At 39.4% G+C, this 19,693-nt stretch overlaps 7 gene segments (V, D, J or C); all 7 read left to right on the top strand.

Moving 5' to 3' along the window:
• The first annotated feature begins 1,338 nt into the window (after positions 1-1,338).
• Positions 1,339-3,716, top strand: LOC116708451 (immunoglobulin kappa variable 3-11-like). The segment is given in 3 exon segments: positions 1,339-1,475; positions 1,602-2,956; positions 3,057-3,716. Coding segments are annotated over 2 exon segments (450 nt in total).
• On the top strand, positions 1,430-1,918 carry LOC116709252 (T cell receptor alpha variable 5-like). The segment is given in 2 exon segments: positions 1,430-1,475; positions 1,602-1,918. Coding segments are annotated over 2 exon segments (363 nt in total).
• Positions 3,717-12,328: 8,612 nt separating the features above from the next.
• Positions 12,329-13,839, top strand: LOC116708445 (T cell receptor alpha variable 1-2-like). The segment is given in 2 exon segments: positions 12,329-13,351; positions 13,509-13,839. Coding segments are annotated over 2 exon segments (357 nt in total).
• A 139-nt stretch (positions 13,840-13,978) lies between these two features.
• LOC116708453 (T cell receptor alpha variable 5-like) lies at positions 13,979-14,951 on the top strand. The segment is given in 2 exon segments: positions 13,979-14,089; positions 14,185-14,951. Coding segments are annotated over 2 exon segments (444 nt in total).
• A 1,920-nt stretch (positions 14,952-16,871) lies between these two features.
• On the top strand, positions 16,872-17,620 carry LOC116708455 (T cell receptor beta variable 13-like). The segment is given in 2 exon segments: positions 16,872-17,096; positions 17,210-17,620. Coding segments are annotated over 2 exon segments (423 nt in total).
• A 41-nt stretch (positions 17,621-17,661) lies between these two features.
• LOC116708459 (T cell receptor beta variable 6-1-like) lies at positions 17,662-18,205 on the top strand. The segment is given in 2 exon segments: positions 17,662-17,764; positions 17,845-18,205. Coding segments are annotated over 2 exon segments (408 nt in total).
• A 779-nt stretch (positions 18,206-18,984) lies between these two features.
• On the top strand, positions 18,985-19,651 carry LOC116708468 (immunoglobulin kappa variable 1D-13-like). The segment is given in 2 exon segments: positions 18,985-19,097; positions 19,181-19,651. Coding segments are annotated over 2 exon segments (357 nt in total).
• The last annotated feature ends 42 nt before the right edge of the window (positions 19,652-19,693 follow it).

Here is a 19,693-nt window from a genome sequence, read left to right as displayed (position 1 = left end):
CAAGAGACTAGAGGACAAACAGCTGCAGCTGCTGGGGCATATGTACATCGACAACAAAAATCCTGAACCTGGAACGGATGTGAAGATGGAATTAGAAGGAAATGCAAATAAAGGAGAGACCTGCACTTTAGTAATCAAAGAGTTGAGTGAGAAAAGCAGTGCAGTTTATTACTGTGCTGCTAGCTACCACAGTGCTGAATATCACTGCTGCTCTGTGCAAAAACCTCCCATCCTGCTGCACCTGCGTGAACTCTCCACTTTCAGTCATTTTATTAGGGACTATTTTGTCTAAACAGGATGTTGTTATGGAGGCAAAATTTTACAATACTGGGCAGAAACTTAGCTCTGCTTTGGAGTACGACTGGCCAAAAAATTAATATGCAACTCGATGGACAGTAATATCAATAGATAATGCGTCTGATAGAACGTTCGATAATTTCACTAAACTCTGATCCAGAACCGACCAGCTTTCTGGGGCGTTGTAGACAGAGACAAGACGTTAGCCATCAACCTCTCACGGCTAGCTACGCTACGTCGCTAACTCACTCACTTTTTTTGTTACCTAGCAACAACAACTTGTTAACAGCTTCATCTCTTGCCAGCGTCCCTCATAATTGCTTAAAAATAGAAAACGACGCCGTGGGGTGACAGTAGAAAACGAGTACAAGAACTCGAGAAGAAATTGTAGATAAAACAGGAAATGTCATGTCACCAGCTTGGCAGTATTTCAGATGTATAAAACATTAAAAACTAACAAATAACTATCAATATTGACTGACATGAAACACGTTTTTCAATCATAATCACCAAGATTAAAAACTGCTTTGATTTGACTCATAAAATAATATTTAGGCACGCAGCTTTTATTTTGAAAGTTTTATTTAAATAGCATTTAGATTGCAGAGGGTCACATAAGTTATTTCATAATAATTACTTTGTATTGAGTTAACTTAATACAAATGCATGCCATTTTATTTAAAGATGTTTTTGTATGTGTTGCATATTCAGACAATGTTATCCCAGTGCTGGTTAAAACCACGATTCACTTTGTGTTAATTCAAATGAATTGATGATAAAATATCTACATTTTACATAGAATTTTGTTGACTTTGTTGACAGTAGATTTAATCGACTAAAATGATATTATAAAACTGGACTAATAATTTTTGATGACTAAATTATGACTAAAACTAAATATTTTAGTCAAGAGACAAACACTAGAGGGCAGCAGATGGCTACAGACGAAAAGGTGCTCAGAGAGTTGATTGGTTTAGACTACAAGAGGAAGTGTGATGTCACACATCCTTAAAAAACCCATTAAAAATAGTTTGTGTTCCTCATGTGAAGGTTTCCTCAGATTAGAAAGAACGGCAGCGTGTGTATTAAACAGTCACTTCAACCGGACTGATAATTCAGAAAACTCAACGATATGATCGTCATCTTCTGCTTAATGTTCAACATGATTCACGTTTTAGGTAACATCGCCTTTTGGTCCATTTAAAACCTTGCTTTATATTTCTATTCCTTTAATTGTTCTGGATAAAGGAGTGTTTTCACACTTTATTCCATCTCCGCTCATGAGATGTCACATGTTTCAACAGGCTCTTCCCTCAGCGATCGGGTCCATCAGACTCCGGCTGATTTGTTCCACGAGCCCGGAGGAAACGCCGTCATCAGCTGCACACACAGCATCGACAACTACGATGTAATCCTCTGGTACAAACACTCGACGAGCAGCCAGATGCAGCTCCTGGGATACAACGATGCCGTAAACGGATACCCAGAGCCGGGGTTAAAGGTGAAAATCAGTGGCAGCGCAAGCAAAGACAAGATCAGCACTCTGACGGTGGAGGATCTGAGCGAGAGCAGCAGCGCCATTTATTTCTGCGCCGCTAAATACCACAGTGCTTCATGTTAATGTTCCCCAGCACAAAAACCTCGAGTTTAATCTTTTTGATGTCGTATCTATTTTGCAGCCGTGCTGCTTCCTTTCATGAGGCGGCGGTGTGTCGTCACAGACTGCCTCAGCGCTGAGGAGAAACTGAAGCTCCTCCTTCTTCATGATGATTTGATAAAACACAAATAATCAGTCCACTCAGATACACTGACAGCACCTATCAGCCTATGTAACAGAGGGAGACTGTTCTTAGTTTGAGCATTTATCTGATTCTGTTTCCAGGCGACGCTACAATCAGTCCAGGTTCGTCTGGCCAGCAGGTCCGTCAGACTCCAGCTGAGATCAGCTGTCTGAAATTATTTGACGTTCTATCAGACGTATTATCTATTGAGATTACTGTCCATCGAGTAATATATAAATATTTTGGCCAGTCTGTTATCATCTGTACATAAACTGTAAAAGTGCGTTTATACAAATACTGTTACATGTGTGCAAGATCAGTGTGTCTGTACGTTCCAATTAGATTTCCAGTCTAGAACCACAAATCCTCACACACTCTGTCTAACAGGCCAATTTAACTCCATTCACAAAAAACAAAAAATGCTCTTAGCATACGTTTATTCCTTATTTCTGCAGATTTTTATTCTAATTATTATTTTTTGCCGTTTTTAACTTTAAAACATCAAGTTAATAAGCTTCACTGTGAGTCATTATTTTTGTCCACTAGGAGGCAGTGTTTCCTATCACATCTAGTATAAAGAGTTCATAACAGGTTATAGTTTACAGCTACATTTAACCCGAATTTTTAACACTAAATGTTATTTTTAGGATAATATTTACTCTTTAAGAATTGACAGAATGTCCTTCACCTCTAAAGATGAGTCTTTTTTTTTAATCACCGGTGTAATATTTTGTGCTAAGAAGTGGAGCTTCAGTGACTCCACCCACCTGGATTACTTCATATGCAGCCATAGCAACAAAACCGAAGACAATCTGACTGGAGCAAAATGATCCTCTTCATCCTCTGCTGCGTAAGCCTACATATCACACTTGTTTCTGGTATGAAAAGTCTTCCAGAATGTTCTCTGGTTTCTAAATCAAACGGATCAAAACCCCTCAATTCTTTAAGCCTGACATTTGATTTTGTGTCCCCTTGCAGGTTCCTCTCCAAGTGACCAAATCGTCCAGATTCCAGCTGACATGTTCAAAAGCCCTGGAGAAACGGCCAAGATCAGCTGCAGTCACAGTATCCCAGACTACGATCGCGTCCTCTGGTACAAACAGTCGAAGCTTCATGGGATGAAGCTCCTGGGATACATGCTGGGAGACAACGGATATCCAGAGAAGGAGCTCAACGTGAACATAGACGGGAGCGCGAACAGAGACAAAAACAGCACTTTAACCGTCACAGAGCTCAGCCCAGACAGCAGTGCAGTTTACTACTGTGCTGCTCGCTACCACAGTGCTGCATATCACTGCTGCTCAGCGCAAAAACCTCCTCACAGGTGCAGCTGGGTTAGCTCTGGGGTCCTGATAGTTTTAGGCTTCTCATTATAGTTTACGTTTATTTTTGTTGGGACTCTTTGTTCGTCTGATTCAGTTAGTTTTAGAGTGTGTTAACCTGTTTTTACGAGCTACTATTGGTTAAAAATGGGTAAGTTTCAGTTTAGTTTTTACCAATCACAGTAGTAGTTTTAGTTTTTTCATACTTTGGTTATTTTTTTAGGTGATTTAGAAAAGCACTGTATTGTCATTGCATGTACATTGATTGGGTAATGAATGGTCAACAGACGATACAATAAAAATCAATTATTGTTGAGCAACCAAGTGACTGGAGTTTTCTGTTGCCATTTTGGATTGGGGGGAAAAAACTATTTCACATCAGTTTGAAAGGCTAATAAATAGACTCAACCATGAAAATAATTATATTATATCTATCATTTCTGTATGTTGTAGTTAGTTTAACAAACGCGCAGCACAAGTCCAGGTTAGTGATGGTTTGACCCCAATAATTACAGGTTCTATTTATTTCAGTTAACAAAAATGTTTTCTCAATTTCTCCTTTCACCATTTTGTTAGTTTTAGTTGACTACAGTAATCTTGGTCAGCTCCTTCCATGACATAAAGCAACATCGCAGGACAAAATCACAATAATCTCTAGGGGGCGCTGTGACTCCACCCACAAAGCATCATGTCAGTGATGCTGATTGGAGGTTTTAAAAGAATCAGAACCACAGAAACACTGAACACCTTCAGTACCTGCAGTCAACCTACAAACAGCAGCATGATGTTAATCCTGCTGGTCTTGATGGTTCAGATCCTTGTTGTGGTTTCAGGTGATCAGTTTTGTTCCAGCAGTCATTTACTCTGTTGTCATTTCATTAGTAGATGTGTTTCTCACTGTTGTACCCTGATGATAAATAATATTTCATCAGTTCCTGTGTAATCAGTGTTCATGTTCTTCACAGGATCTTCTCTCAACGATCAGGTTCATCAGACTCCGTTCAACATTCTGGCAAAGCGAGGAGAAGCAGCCAGAATCAGCTGCTCTCACAATATCCAGAACTACGAAGTAATCCTCTGGTACAAGAGACTAGAGGACAAACAGCTGCAGCTGCTGGGCTACAGATATAAAGACAACACAAATCCTGAACCTGGAACTGATGTGAAGCTGGAGATGGACGGGAGTGGAGATAGAGGAGAGACCTGCACTTTAACAATCAAAGAGCTGAGTGAGAAAAGCAGTGCAGTTTATTACTGTGCTGCTCGTTACCACAGTGCTGAATATCACTGCTGCTCTGTGCAAAAACCTCCTCACAGGTGCAGCTGTGTTAGCTGTGGGGATCTGATAGTTTTAGGTTTTCATTATAGATTAGTTTTATTTCGTTGGGACTCTGTCTAATTCAGTTAGTTTTTAGAGTTTGTTTACTTGTTTTTATGAGCTGCTATTAGTTAAATATTTTTTAGTTTCAGTTTGGTTTTTATTAGTCACAGTAGTAGTTTTGGGTTTTCATACTTTGGTGAATTTTTAGGTGCCGAATTACAAAAGTATTGTGATTATGTAGGCAAGGTTTCCAACAGTGTATTATAAGCCTGGTAGGCCTCCAGGCTTTACTTGTGCCCCCACCAGGCTTAGCATTGCTTATTTATATTAGTTTTTTTAATTATTGCCCTTTTTTAAGACTTTATAGTTGGTGTTTAGGTATTAATATTCCAGTCTTCCAATAATGCATAACTATCAAGTGATATTTTCAAACTTCATGTATTTCCTGTCATCTTAAACTTTTAACTCAAAAACATGGCGGCCGGCTGGATGACTTCCCTATCTCCCTGAGCACCAGCTGACGTACACTGCTTTAGTTGGGTGGGGAAAAAAAGAAAATAAAAACATTTTCACATCAGTTTGAAAGGCTAAGAAATAGACTCAAACACAAAAACAAAGGATATTACATGTATAATTTCTGCTTGTTTTATTTCTATTTACAAACGCTCGGTATAATTCCAGTTAGTTATAGTTTATCCCCATTAATTACTGTTTTTATTTATTTAAGTTTTTGCTATTTTGTTAGTTTTAGTTAACTATAGTAACTAACATGCTAAAGCAGCATCTTAGAGAACAAAATCACAATAATCTCTAGGGGGCGCTGTGACTCCACCCACAGAGCATCGTGTCAGTGATGCTGATTGGAGGTTTTAAAAGAATCAGAACCACAGAAACACTGAACACCTTCAGTACCTGCAGTCAACCTACAAACAGCAGCATGATGTTAATCCTGCTGGTCTTGATGGTTCAGATCCTTGTTGTGGTTTCAGGTGATCACAGTTTTGCTCCAGCAGTCATTTACTCTGTTGTCATTTCATTAGTAGATGTGTTTCTCACTGTTGTACCCTGATGATAAGTAATATTTCATCAGTTCCTGTGTAATCAGTGTTCATGTTCTTCACAGGATCTTCTCTCAACGATCAGGTTCATCAGACTCCGTTCAACATTCTGGCAAAGCGAGGAGAAGCAGCCAGAATCAGCTGCTCTCACAATATCCAGGACTACAATGTAATCCTCTGGTACAAGAGACTAGAGGACAAACAGTTGCAGCTGCTGGGCTACAGATATAAAGACAACACAAATCCTGAACCTGGAACCGATGTGAAGCTGGAGATGGACGGGAGTGGAGATAGAGGAGAGACCTGCACTTTAACAATCAAAGAGCTGAGTGAGAAAAGCAGTGCAGTTTATTACTGTGCTGCTCGTTACCACAGTGCTGAATATCACTGCTGCTCTGTGCAAAAACCTCCTCCCATCCTGCTGCACCTGCGTAAACTCTCCACTTTCAGTCATTCTATTAGAGCCTTTCGGCGTGGAGTTTGTGTGTTCTCAAAGTGGAAGAGTGGGTTCCTCCCACAGTCCAAAAACATCATTTAGGTCCACTGGTCTCTCTAAATTGTCTTTATGTGAGATTTATACTAGATGTGGGCAGATCTATCCAAAATATCAACAACATCAATACCAAGTAGGTATCAATATCGGATTGATTCTAATATGGTAAGATCGATACTTCAGTTTTAGATTCCATCTTGAAATGCTATTTTATTATAGCATTATAGATTCTCATCTCTACCTAATAAAAAATTTGGCTTTGATTTGCTCTCAGAAGATTTTTTTGCACTGTTTATAATGTTAATATGTCATTAAAGTAATCTGTACAGATCTATAAACTTTGTATAAATTCTGTCCTCGGTTTACAAAAAAAAAAAAAACACCACCTAAACATCAGAAGTTTGCCGATATGTCAAACTTAAATAAAAAGTATCAGTATTTGTATCAGTATCGGCGATACTGACCCTTCTTTACTTGGTATCAGATCGATGCAAAATATAGACACCAAACCTTTAATTTCTATTTTTACACGTGTTTATATTCAGCCCCTTGTTCTATAATACTCCGAAATCAAAGTCACGTCTTTTGTAAACATAAAAATATTTGTGTGTTACAGCATCATGAAGACCAAGGAACACAGCAGAAAGGTCAGGGAGGAAGATGAGGAGAAGTTTAAGAACATGTAGGTTATAAAACATCATTATCCAACAGAGCTCTGTTAGGTCCAAAAGTAAGGACAGCATTTATCTAAGAAGCAGCAAGAGGTCAATGGTAAGTTTGGAAGAGTTGCAGAGATCAAGTGGTCAGGAGAGAGAATCTGTTTTTAGGAAAACAATTAGTCATGCACTCCGCAAATCTAGTTTTTATGGTACAATGGTAAGAAGAAAGCCACGAGAAGACAATAGAAGACGAAACCCATAGACAGTGACTTGAGACTGAGCAGAGGTCTGCCTTCCTGCAGGACAAGGGACCACAATACGATGGTTGAAAAATGATATTCAATGATGGCTTCTATTTAGTTTGACTGAAATTGACTGAACCAAAAATGCTAGTTTTACATGAATACTACACTGAAGAACTCGAATGCAACACCATAGTGCTGAACCAGCTATAGAGAGATGTGTACAGTAGGTGAAACCAATCGTTGTAGGCGATTGGTTTCTGTGTTTAAAAGAGGAGGAGGCAACATGATTCAACCCACTTTGAAAGTTTTGTTTGGTCTGAAAGGTTTTTCTTAATGTTATGGAAGTCAACTGTTCTGACAGAAAATGATCATCTTCTTCAGCTTGGCCTTAACTTTTGTTTCTGTTTCAGGTAAGGCAGTTTTCTTGCTTGAGCAAGAGTGAGTTCACCGTCTGAAGTATTTGACCAAAAACAAATCCTTCTTCCCCGTTTTTAAGTTCGATTTTAGTGAAATAATTCTTTTCAACAGGTTCTTCTCTCAGTGACCAAATCCACCAGACTCCTCATGACAAGTTCTGCTACCATGAAGATAAACCCCAAATCAGCTGCAGACATGAAATTCAGGACTACACCGTAATCCGCTGGTACAAACAGTCGACGGACCACCAGATGCAGCTCCTGGGGTACATGAACGTCAACGATGGCTATCCAGAGACAGGAGTGAACGTGAAGATAAATGGAGGAGCAACTAAAGGGGAAACCTGCAATTTAATAATAGAGGGAATCGACACGAGCAGCAGCGGCGTTTACTTCTGTGCTGCTAGTCGGCACAGTGCTGCATGTCTCTGCTTCTCGGTACAAAAACCTCCAAACAGCAGATTTCTTTCATCTGAGGCCAGCAGCTTACTGATCGTTCCAGCTGCTTCGTTACCTCTTGTTTGTAGGGTTATTTTGATTCCAGTTTTTTCTGTATATGTTAGTGTTATTTTACATGGTTATCTTCGATATGGAAGTTCAGTTAATATTTCAGGTAGATTCCTAGCCGTAAAGTTCACTCTGAAATCATGGTGAGTTCCTCTTAAAGTGTTAAAAACTAAAGTAAACTAGCATGTTGTAAATAAATCCCTGTAAAATAATAGCTGCCGGTAGAGGCTGCCTGAGGTCTGATGAGGATAGATCGTTTTAATGTTTTGGTCTGATCACACCGAGACTGGCCTTGATAAGTTCCAATTTCCAGAAAGTAATCTCAAAGTCACTTTCAGGAACTTGGAATTAATCAGCAAGCTAGCTAGTTAGCTGGTTACCTGCACTGGCTCCCTGTAGCTCAAAGAATAGACTTTAAAATACTGTTAGTTTACAAATCACTGAACGGCTTAGCACCACAATACATTAAAGATCTGCTGTTGTTGTATCAACCTTCCAGACCTCTCAGGTCTTCTGGTTCTGGTTCTGCTCTGCATCCCCAGAACCAGAACCAAACAAGGAGAAGCAGCTTTCAGCTTCTATGCACCACAAATTTTTAACAAACTTCCAGAAAACTGTAAAACAGCTGAAACACTGACGTCCTTTTAAATCTCGACTAAAAACCCACCTGTTTAGGATTGTATTTGAAATGTAATCAATTACAAATTTATTGATGGAACTTGACTTAATGCTTTGTTTTGATTATTGATTCTATGTTGCATTGTGTTTCTGTGTTTGTAATGATGAAAAGCACTTTGAAATGCCTTGCTGATGAAATGTGCTATACAAATCAAATTTGATTGATTGATTGATTGATTCATTGGTTAGTTAGCTAGCCAGCAGCTATTCAACCTCCACATGTAGCTTTAGTGGGATATATGAACAATGCTGGTAAACTGATAAAATACACATTACCTGAAAGTAACTTGGAGATAATTAGCTAGCTAGCTAGCTAGTTAAAGTGTTAGATAGCTAGCTAGCTAACAGATACAGTCTGCACATATAGCTTTAGTGTGATATATGTCCGATATAGGTAAACTGATAAAATACACATTACCTGAAAGTAACTTGGAGATAACTAGCTAGCTAGCTAGTTAAAGTGTTAGACAGCTAGCTAGCTAACAGATACAGTCTGCACATGTAGCTTTAGTGTGATATAGTATGTCCGATATAGGTAAACTGATAAAATGCGCAAAATATTACATAAGAGTGCATAGCCTTGATTTATTCATTTGTTGAAACAACTTCTGATTTAATTTTAATGTTCTGTCGTCTTTAAAATGAATGTTAGCTAGATTTAACAATAGTGGTCCAAATCTATGAAGTTGTTTTTATTTTTAAAACAATCCTTCTCAGGTGAACTTTGTTTTTTTTCTGCTGAATTTAAATCAGAACTCTGGTTTGGACATTTAAAAAGTTAATTATTTTTTAATTGTATGAAGTTGATTTCTGTGGTTTTTGACATATATATATGCCGCGTAAACAGTGATGCTGGAAAATAATTACTCTCTACATTTTCAGTGCCAGAACGTGACGCTGCCGCCACCATGTTGAACAGGACAGACGGTCCATGTTCTTATTTTCAATAGGTGGCAGCACAGCCTCACTGTTTCAGCGCCGAGTTGATGCTGGGATTCCAGTAACATTCAGAAGGAGAGCAGCACTTGAACACAACCCACTCTGAAACTTTCCCAGCTCAACCGTTTTCCTCAGAGTCAGAGAGATGTTAGATGGATTGAGCACACACACCTAAACTGCTGTGAGATTTACTCCGACAATGATCCTCCTACTTTATATAAGCTGTTGCTTACTTTCCCTTTCAGGTAAAGTATGTTTTCTGTAATTTTGCAGCATATCTGAAAAGCATATTGCCTCATTGAAGGCTTTCTCGCTCCGACGCACACAAAACGTAGCTTTCTCCACCGTTTCTCTTTTTCCAGGTTCTTCGCTCGGCGACCGAGTCGTTCAGCTTCCGGCAAACATCCTTAAAACCTCTGGAGAAGCTACTGTAATAAAATGTTCACATCAAGTTCCCAACTATGATCGGATCCTCTGGTATAAACAAAGCGAGGACCACCAGATGCAGTACCTGGGGTACATGAACGTGAACGATGGCTATCCAGAAACTGGAGTGAAAGTGAAGATAGACGGAGAAGCAACTGAAGGGAAAACCTGCAGTTTAACGATAGAGGGAGTCAATATGAGCAGCAGCGGCGTTTATTTCTGTGCTGCTAGTCGGCACAGTGCTGCATGTCTCTGCTTCTCAGCACAAAAACCTCCAAACAGCAGATTTCTTTCATCTGCAGCTGTCAGATCATTTCTGCACCTGCAACTCTTTAGACTACACATAAAAATATATATTCAAATTTTTAGTACATTAGACATAACAGTAGAGATCAAATGAATCAGTGTTTTTAGTGTTTTTTAATTATTGCAAATCGGTTTGCTTTTACCCCAAATTACTTGAGATAAAGATTGAATTAAAGACTCAACTCTCAGACCAGGAGTTTGAAATCTGGTTTTGTGAATTGATTCTGATTCTGGTTTGATGTTGAAAGTCAAATCACCATCAAAGTGGTGAAACATGAGGGAGAAGGTCAGCAGACTGATTAAAAAACTAATCACTAAGTTTATTCTGAAAATGATTTCATTATAACACTCAGAAATGCATAATGTGCCGGTTTCTGATTAACAATATACTCCTTGTTTGCTCCTCTTCATTTACCTCTAACCAACTTTATTTTGCTCCAGTTCTTCTGGTTTTTAACCCTAATTTTTTTTTTTAACTTATTTTTGGTTTAAGCAAACCTTTTTCAGATAGGCGCGCAAGTATAATCTTGTCCACAAGGGGGCAGTGTTTCTCAACCAGGGTTACTCTCTGGATAATCAGCACATTGCAGGAAACAGGTGAGAGTTTGAATAAATAATGAAATTTATCAGAAAACAGAATCACAAAGAAAACGAAATGATTTTCATCATTTGCAAACATGAATCTATTTTACAAAATGACATTAAGTAACTAACAGGCATGTGCCAGTGCTTAACTTTAAGACAGTTATGGTTCCACCTAAAATGATCTGCAGAATATTTGATTTATTGTTTTTCTTTTATAAGCCAGTTTCACAAAGAACTGAATCAATATTTTTATACAGTGCAAAAACTTTTACAGAGATTATTCATGGCAAATGCTGCATCATTACCGAATGATGGAAAGCACAAAAGCATTACCAAACAGAAAACTCAACTGAATTAATCTTTCACTATTTTTTCTTGCTTGTTTAAAGTTTTTTATTTGTCTGATTCAGAGTTTATAGAGAGTCTTTTACCTCTCCGGTTGATCTAACGCCGATCAGCTCGGATGTCGTCTCAGTTTTATAAATTCGGCAGGAGCTGAGGCGAAACGCCCACGCCCCCTTTCCTGACTTCACATGCAGTGAGGGAAACAGAAGCAGAACCATTTTAAAGTGAGAAAAGATGATGCTGGTCGTTCTTTGCTGGATAAGCTCAAATATCTTGCTTGTTTCAGGTAAAAACGATATGAAGAGTCAATTAACACAATGTATTTTCCTTCTAAAGTAATAATGCTAGCTTCTTCCGTTAGTTTTGTTTCTCTTAGATTGCCCTTCCAGAGTTAAAATTCGGCTCGTCAGAATGACATTGTTGGCCGTTTTTGTTGTCTTTTTCTTCAGGTTCCTCCCAGAGCGACCAGGTCGTCCAGACTCCAGTTGAAATGTTCCAGAAAACCAGAGAAACAGCCAGAATCAGCTGTTCTCACAGCATCCAGACCTCCAACCAGATCCTCTGGTACAAACAGACCGGGCATCAGCTGCAGCTGCTGGGATACACGACAGGAACCAGTCCGCTTCCAGAGAAGGGACTGAACGTGGAGATGGCGGGGAGCGCGGATGCAAACCAGAACTGCACTTTAATAATCAAAGAGCTGAACGTGAGCAGCAGCGCTGTTTACTTCTGCGCTGCTAGTCAGCACAGTGCTGCGGTTCACTGCTGCTCTGTGCAAAAACCCAACATCAGTGGTTCAGTAATCAGCATCGCAGCTCACCTCATCCTGCGAGAACGCGGCGCGATTCTTTTTATACTTAAGTTTATTCAAATGTTTTCAATTTTGATGAAGAGTTTTAATCAAAGAGTTTTATTAGGAAATGGCAAAGATAAAGTCTGACCAAGCAAACTAAAGTTAATGTGGAATCATGAGTATCAGGATCAGTTTTGTAAGTAAATTCACGCTGATAGAAAAAGAGAAGAGATTTATATATTTTAATAAATTTTTTTAACAGCTCAGTTCAATTTCAAATTCAACAATACTTTGCCTCCAAAGGGAAATAAAATAAAGGTAACACAAGGCGTTCAAGATTCTTTAAAGAGTTATTGTAGATGTGGGTTGGTAGGACAGATCTCCTGTAGCAGTCTGTGTTGCAGCAAATTTGAAAAATCTTCTTGTATCATTTTAAAACTCCAACAGAGAGACTAATGTGTTTACTGTAAAATATGTATGAAAGTAGCACTAAAAATTCTAACCCTATATTATAACTCTAACCCAAAAAGAGCATTTCTTCTTATGGGCCCCAGGATTTGGGTCCCATAATGATAAGTCAGTCCCCACAACATAGTATTTGTTAGAAAATGGTCCTTAAACTATATCGAAAACAAACCACACACACAAACACATTTTCATCCCTGTACTTCCAACCAACAGGGGACTTTTTATTGATTTCCACTCATATTAGTAACTGCATTCATGTCTAACCCAGACATTTTGCATAATATATTCCTAACCATATCCTTAACTTAAGGATATGGTCTAAATCTTACTGAAATAGAACTGGAATAAAATTAAAAAAAATTTAAAAAGTAAATATCACCTTCCACAAACGTCCTCTCTTTGTTGGTAGTCCGCTATATGAAGAATAGTTAAACACAGAAAAAGAGAGAGAGAAAGAGAGAGAGTGTTGGAAGAGAAGGATGTACTTTGAACACGTCACTGTTTTCTTCCTGTGGGAGTTTCTACAGATTCTCATACTGAACACACCAGCATATGATGGATGTAGAAACACAACATCATCTGCATATAAGAAAATCCCCAATGAAATCAATCATCAGTGTGAGATAAAACACCAAATTACAATTATTCTAAGTTTAAGAAAAGACAATGATCATCATCTTCTGCTTAATGGCCAATGTTGTTCCAGCTTTAGGTAAGATTGTCGACTTTGTTTATATGAAAAGGCGTTTTTATGCACGGCAAATCTTTAGCTAAAGACCACGCTGAGCTACTCTGTTGAAATTGTTTCTTTAAAGGAAATTGTTTACATGATTTATCAGTAATATTCCATGTTTGACCCGTTTCAACAGGAGCTTCTCTCAGTGATCGGGTCCATCAGACTCCGGCCGAGATCTTCCACAGACCAGGCCAGGCCGCCGTTATCAACTGTTCACACAGTATTGATGGCTACGATCGGATCCTCTGGTACAAACACTCAAACGGCAACCAGATGCAGTTCCTGGGATACATGAACGTAATGTTTGGAACTCCAGAGCCGGGAGTCAACGTGAAAATCAATGGCAGCTCAAACAAAGGCGAGCTCTGCACTCTGGAGGATCTGAGCGTGAGCAGCAGCGCCGTTTATTTCTGCGCCGCTAGATACCACAGTGCTTCATGTTAACGCTCCCCAGCACAAAAACCTCGAGTTTAATCTTATTATTGCCTTATCTTTGTGCAGCTGTGCTGCTTCCTTTCATGAGGCGGCGGTGTGTCGTCACAAACTGCCTCAGCGCTCAGGAGAAACTGAAGCTCCTCCTTCATGAAGATGGTTTGATAAAAACAGGCATTCAATCCAAACTCGGCAGTGTTCAAACAGAGTAACCGTAAAACAATAAAGGAATGTTGATCACTGTCGTCCTGAGCGTTTATTTCAACTGGATTCTGCTCCCAGGTGATTTTAAGATTTTAACAACTACACGTCTGTACAACCAATTGATTCCAACAAGGTATTACAGCGTCATTTTTCTTCTTTTTCAACTTTTCCAGGTTCTTCTCGGAGTCAGCAGGTGTTTCAGACTCCTGCCAACAGCTTCAGTAGATCAGGCGGGACGGCCAACATCAACTGTTCACACAATGTTCAAAACTACAACCAGATCCTCTGGTACAAGCAACAAGCCAGTGGACTGCTCCTCCTGGGCTACGTCTACTACAATGACCCTTACCCAGAGAAAGGGCTGGACGTCAAGATGACCGGGAGCGCAGATAAAGATCAGCAGTGCACGTTGACAGTAGAGAGGCTCGACTCTAACAGCAGCGGGGTTTACTTCTGCGCTGCCAGTCGCCACAGTAACACAATCCACCGATTTGTCAGTACAAAAACCTCTCAAGCAGGTTTGCATGTGCGCCTCCAGACTCAAAGCCACAGAAACCCAGAATAACTGTAATTTGGTGTTTCATCTCACAGTGACAAATTATTTCCCTGGAGGTTCTCTTGTAAGCAGATGAAAGTGGTTTAAAGATGTTTTTCAAAGAAACTAAGTAAATATATTATGTACTGGTTGAGGCAGTTCAATTAGAGCTACATATGTTTAGTTATTTAGTCCTACAGATTTGTCTGTTCTAGAAATAGTGAGACAAACTGAACAGTTGTGCAGTGATCTTCCTGTATCTCAGAAATAAATTCCCTTCTAATAAATAAAATGCTTCTGTTAGTTTCTAAATTACTGACTAAGCTAAGTATTTTAGCTTAGCACCAAAATGCATTAAAGGCCTGTTGTGATCGTGTCAACCTTCCAGACCTCTCAGGTTTTCTGGTTCCGGTTCTGCTCTGCATCCCAACCAGAACCAGTCAGAACCACACAAAGCGGCATTCAGCTTCTATGCACCACAAATCTGGAACAAACTTCCAGAAAACGGCAAAAAAAGAGAGAAAAAAAAAACAGAGTTCCTTTAAATCAAGGCTTTAACAAACCTTATAGTTGCTTTTGAGTCACGATAAATGGAACATTGGTAAATAAATATTTTCTTGATTTTGATGATGACATTCGACTAAATGTAACATTTATTGCTCGTTTCAAAACTGGTGACTGCATGCCGTTTTTATGGTGTAAAGGATTTGAACTGCCTTTTTGCTAAAATGTGAAATCCATATAACCTTGAATTGACTTGTTGATGGATGATTGGTTTCCTTATTTGACAGAGGAGGAGCCACAGTAAGTCCTCTCACTCCGTCTCAGACTGGCACAAGACTTCTAGGTTTGTTGTGATCCAGATGGTTTGAGCCGTTAGAATTAAACCAACAGAGAAAAGTAAACAATCATGATCATCATCTTCTGCATCATCTGTCATGTTATGCTTGTTTCAGGTAATTGTATTTCTGCTTACAATCATTCTGATTTAACGTGTACATTTACAGTTTTATCAATGGAAAAATAAATGAAATCAACAGGTTCTTCTCTCAGTGACCAAGTCCACCAGACTCCTTCTGAAACGTTCTGCAAAACCGGAGATAAACCCCAAATCAGCTGCAGGCATGAAATTCAGGACTACACCCGGATCTTCTGGTACAAACAGTCGACGGACCACCAGATGCAGCTCCTGGGGTACATGAACGTCAACGACGGCTATCCAGAGACAGGAGTGAATGTGAAGATAAATGGAGGAGCAACTAAAGGGGAAACCTGCTATTTAATAATAGAGGGAATCGACACGAGCAGCAGCGGCGTTTACTTCTGTGCTGCTAGTCGGCACAGTGCTGCATGTCTCTGCTTCTCAGTACAAAAACCTCCAAACAGCAGATTTCTTTCATCTGAGGCCAGCAGCTTACTGATCGTTCCAGCTGCTTTGTTACCTCCAGCTAACACTGTCCTGCATTTCTAAAACAGACAGGTAGAAGGTGTTAAAGCAACTATCACTAGGATAGACAATAGTTTAGATCTAAATCCGGTTTTGAAAGACTTAAAGGCTTTCTGCAACTCCACTCTATAAAGTCTGACTGATTCAAGGTATTTTGCAAAGTTGATCAGGAAAAGATTTCAGTCTCCAAATGTTTAAAGCTAATAAAGGTCAGAGGTGTGTAGAGGAGCAAAAACAATTGTACTCAAGTAGGAGTAGCAATACTTCAACATAATTTTACTCAAGTAAAAGTGAAAAGTTGCAAGAAATTCAAGTAAGAGTTTAAAGAAAAAGTGTTTGGTAAAAAGGCGACTCAAGCACTGAGTAACAGATCAAAGCATTTGATTTGATATTTGAAAATTGCATCCTCAAATATAAAGTTATGGGAAAGTTTTGGTGTTTTAAGGATCAAAATGTAAATAATTCACCATACAAAATAATCAGGTAAAAGAAACATTTTACCATATCAACTTATTTGAATATTAAACCATCAGAAACCATCGGTGTGTGTCTGTGTCTGATGAACTTTTGGCTAAGACAAGTTTGTTCTTCATTCAGTGAAGTCGCTCACAATGGGTGGAGAATCCAGAAATGTTATTAGAACCTGGAGTCAATAAATAAAGTTACCAAACAGAACATGGGAGTCCAGTCTGTTTTATGAGTGAAGTATTTGCACTACTTTGTGTTGCTTTATTATATAAAATCCTAATTTAAAACATTGCATGTTTGCAGCTGTAATTTGAAAGAAATGTGTAAAAGTTCACTGGACATAAATAATTTTGTGAGAAAAGTTTGTTTTGCAGATATATACCTTTAATTTGGAATTTTACAGCGCTAATGTAGGTTTAATCTGTCGTTTCACATCCTACCATTAGGTGGCAGCATACTCTATTTTAAGGCAATACTGCAGTTTCAGTGTTAAGAAGAACAGTAGACAACTTGCCTCCTCTGGGCTTGGATGCTTTTAGATTGACGTTGAAATTATTGATACTGTATCGATTTGACCAATTACAATACAATGATTCTTTTCTTTTATATCGGCTTCGATTTTTTTCTCCTTTCAGGTAGAATAGTTTCTAAATTTTGCTACAGATATTTTAAATACTGTGCTATAACATGTAAAGACCTTTCAGCGTAAGGTTTCCGTCTATCTGTCTGGTTTTGTTCTCCTTTCCAGGTTCATCTCTCAGTGACCAGGTCTTCCAGGTTCCTGATCACATCCTTAGAAAGCCGGGGGAATCCGCCACCATACGATGCTCACACGCTATTCCGAGCTACGACCGGGTCCTCTGGTACAAACAGTCGACCCAGCTCCAGTTCCTGGGGCACATGTTCAAAAACATGGATAATCCCGAAGCCGGGCTGGGTGTGAAGCTGGGTGGGAACGCGGAGAAAGACCAGAACTGCACATTAACGCTCGAAGTTCTCAACCCAAACAGCAGCGGGGTTTACTTCTGTGCCGCTCGCTACCACAGTGCTCCAACTTACTGCTCCTCAGTACTAAAACCTCCCCTTTGTTTCTATTATTATTATAACTCACACAACTCATTCTAATGAAATGTCTCTCTCTCTCTAAAAGGGGAGGATCTTCTTGTAGCAACACAGTATTTAACCTCCCTCAGAAATTCAGTGCAGCATTTTTAGACCACATCAATGGAAGCTCACAGATGTAATTCAAAAATGATATCTCAAGTTATTATCATATTTCTACTCTTTTTTTCAAAGAAGCAAGGTATTACTCCGAAGCATCAGATTGGACTTTTACATTTGTTGATTCAAACAGTTCCTGAATGTCCTTCTGTCTCCTCACAGTTCACTGCCAGGACGTCACCCAGGAACCAACAATCAGCTGGAGTTTTGAGTCCAAGTCCGCAGAAATGAAATGCAGCCACAAAAAAGATATCACTTATAACCAGATGTACTGGTACCGACAGCGACCGGGGGAGACCATGACCCTCGTTGTGTACACGATGTTCGGTGGGAAGACAGACTACGGAGAGAACCCGCAGAGCAAATACTCAGCAGTCAAAGACGCAGCGGAGACCGGAGCTCTGACTGTGAAGGACCTGCAGCCTGATGACAGCGGCGTGTATTTCTGTGCCGTCAGCAAACACAGTGATGTGAGGAAACACAACAGCTGAACAAAAACCGACTGCCAATAAAACAGAGTAAATCAGAAACTCACATCTGCACTGTTGTGACTCTCCAGCAGGTGGCAGTGAGGCTCAATAAATGAGCAGCCTAAACTATACCACAAGAAGCATTGAGGCACTTGCTTTTACAAACATACAAACTCTCAATAGAAAGAGTTTCAGATGGATTTGAACCACCATTTTCAGTTTTAAACAGCCTTAACTATTCAGGAAAGGTTTGGGGAATATTTATGATCAGTCTCTAATGTTGGAACAGAAAGCCTGCTGCTTCCACTCTGATTCATCCCACAGATGCTCTACCACTGTGAATTTAAGTTCAACTTAATTTCTATTCACTGCTAACTTTTGGAGAAGAAATTTGCAACTCACAATATTTTTATCCTATTTTTACATGAAGATGATTACCGTTAAAGTTTATCAGAAGGTGAAGAAAAGATGGATGTTTTTTTCTGTTCTTAGACTCATGACTTTAAAATTTTTCCACTGTTAGCATAAATCAACATGGCAACAAACAACAGCTTACTTCTAGCCATTAACCTTGTGTTGCTGGCTGCTTTACAAATAATATCATGTACACATTTCCAGTTTTATCATACAAAACAAAAATGTTTCCATTTACTTTGTTCAAGAACTATCAGCATTATGCTTTGAATTTATACATTCTCTTCCCAGCTGAACTTTGATCGACTCCTTTGACTTGGTGATGCGGGACTCATCACTTCCACTTCCTGTTGAGCTGTAGGCTGACTCCCCATCACTATAAGAACGTCATTCATCATCACCTCTGAAACTCCAGAAACCTTCATCAGCTGCACACTCAGCAGATGTTCAGTGTGCTGTAGGAACTATCCAAACAAATGTTCATTTGAGCAAGAAAAATGAACCAGATCTTTATCTTGTCTTTCCTTGCAGGTAATTTTTTTACCCCAGAACAGAAAAGATTAAGGATTTGTTTCCCCAACAAGAATAATCAACATCTTCTCTCCCATTCCCAGGTGTCAGTTTGGGGCTTGAGGTCCATCAGTCCCACTCTGACCTTATCAAAAGAACTGGTGACAAAGTTCACATTTTCTGCACCCACAAAAAAACCGACTACAGGGTGATGCTCTGGTACCAACGGTCACCTGGAGACACGGCCATGAAGCTCATCGGATATTTGCACTACGACAAGCCGTCTATGGAAGACAAAGATGAAAAGGACTTTGAGATCTCTGGAGATCTGGCAGGGGATACGGCGAAGAACGGATCCCTGACGATCCAAACCGTGAAACAGAATCACACCGCCGTCTACTACTGCGCTGCAAGAGAAGCACAATGACAGAAAACCTCTCTGCACCTCAACAATAACTGTGCTGTGTTTTATCATCAGTGGTTAATGTAGAAAACTGACACCTGTTTGTGGTTGTAATAACTCATAAAAATGAGTGAAAGCAGAGGATTTAGATTTCCTGTTCAGAGAGAATAAAAACAATAGAATAGTCCCATCATGGCTTTAGAAAAGCCGTGAT

Source organism: Xiphophorus hellerii, chromosome 19 (genome assembly GCF_003331165.1).
Source record: "Xiphophorus hellerii strain 12219 chromosome 19, Xiphophorus_hellerii-4.1, whole genome shotgun sequence".
Taxonomy (NCBI): Eukaryota; Metazoa; Chordata; class Actinopteri; order Cyprinodontiformes; family Poeciliidae; genus Xiphophorus; species Xiphophorus hellerii.
The sequence above is the reverse complement of the archived record's forward strand: the minus strand, read 5'-3'. Positions and strand labels throughout refer to the sequence as shown.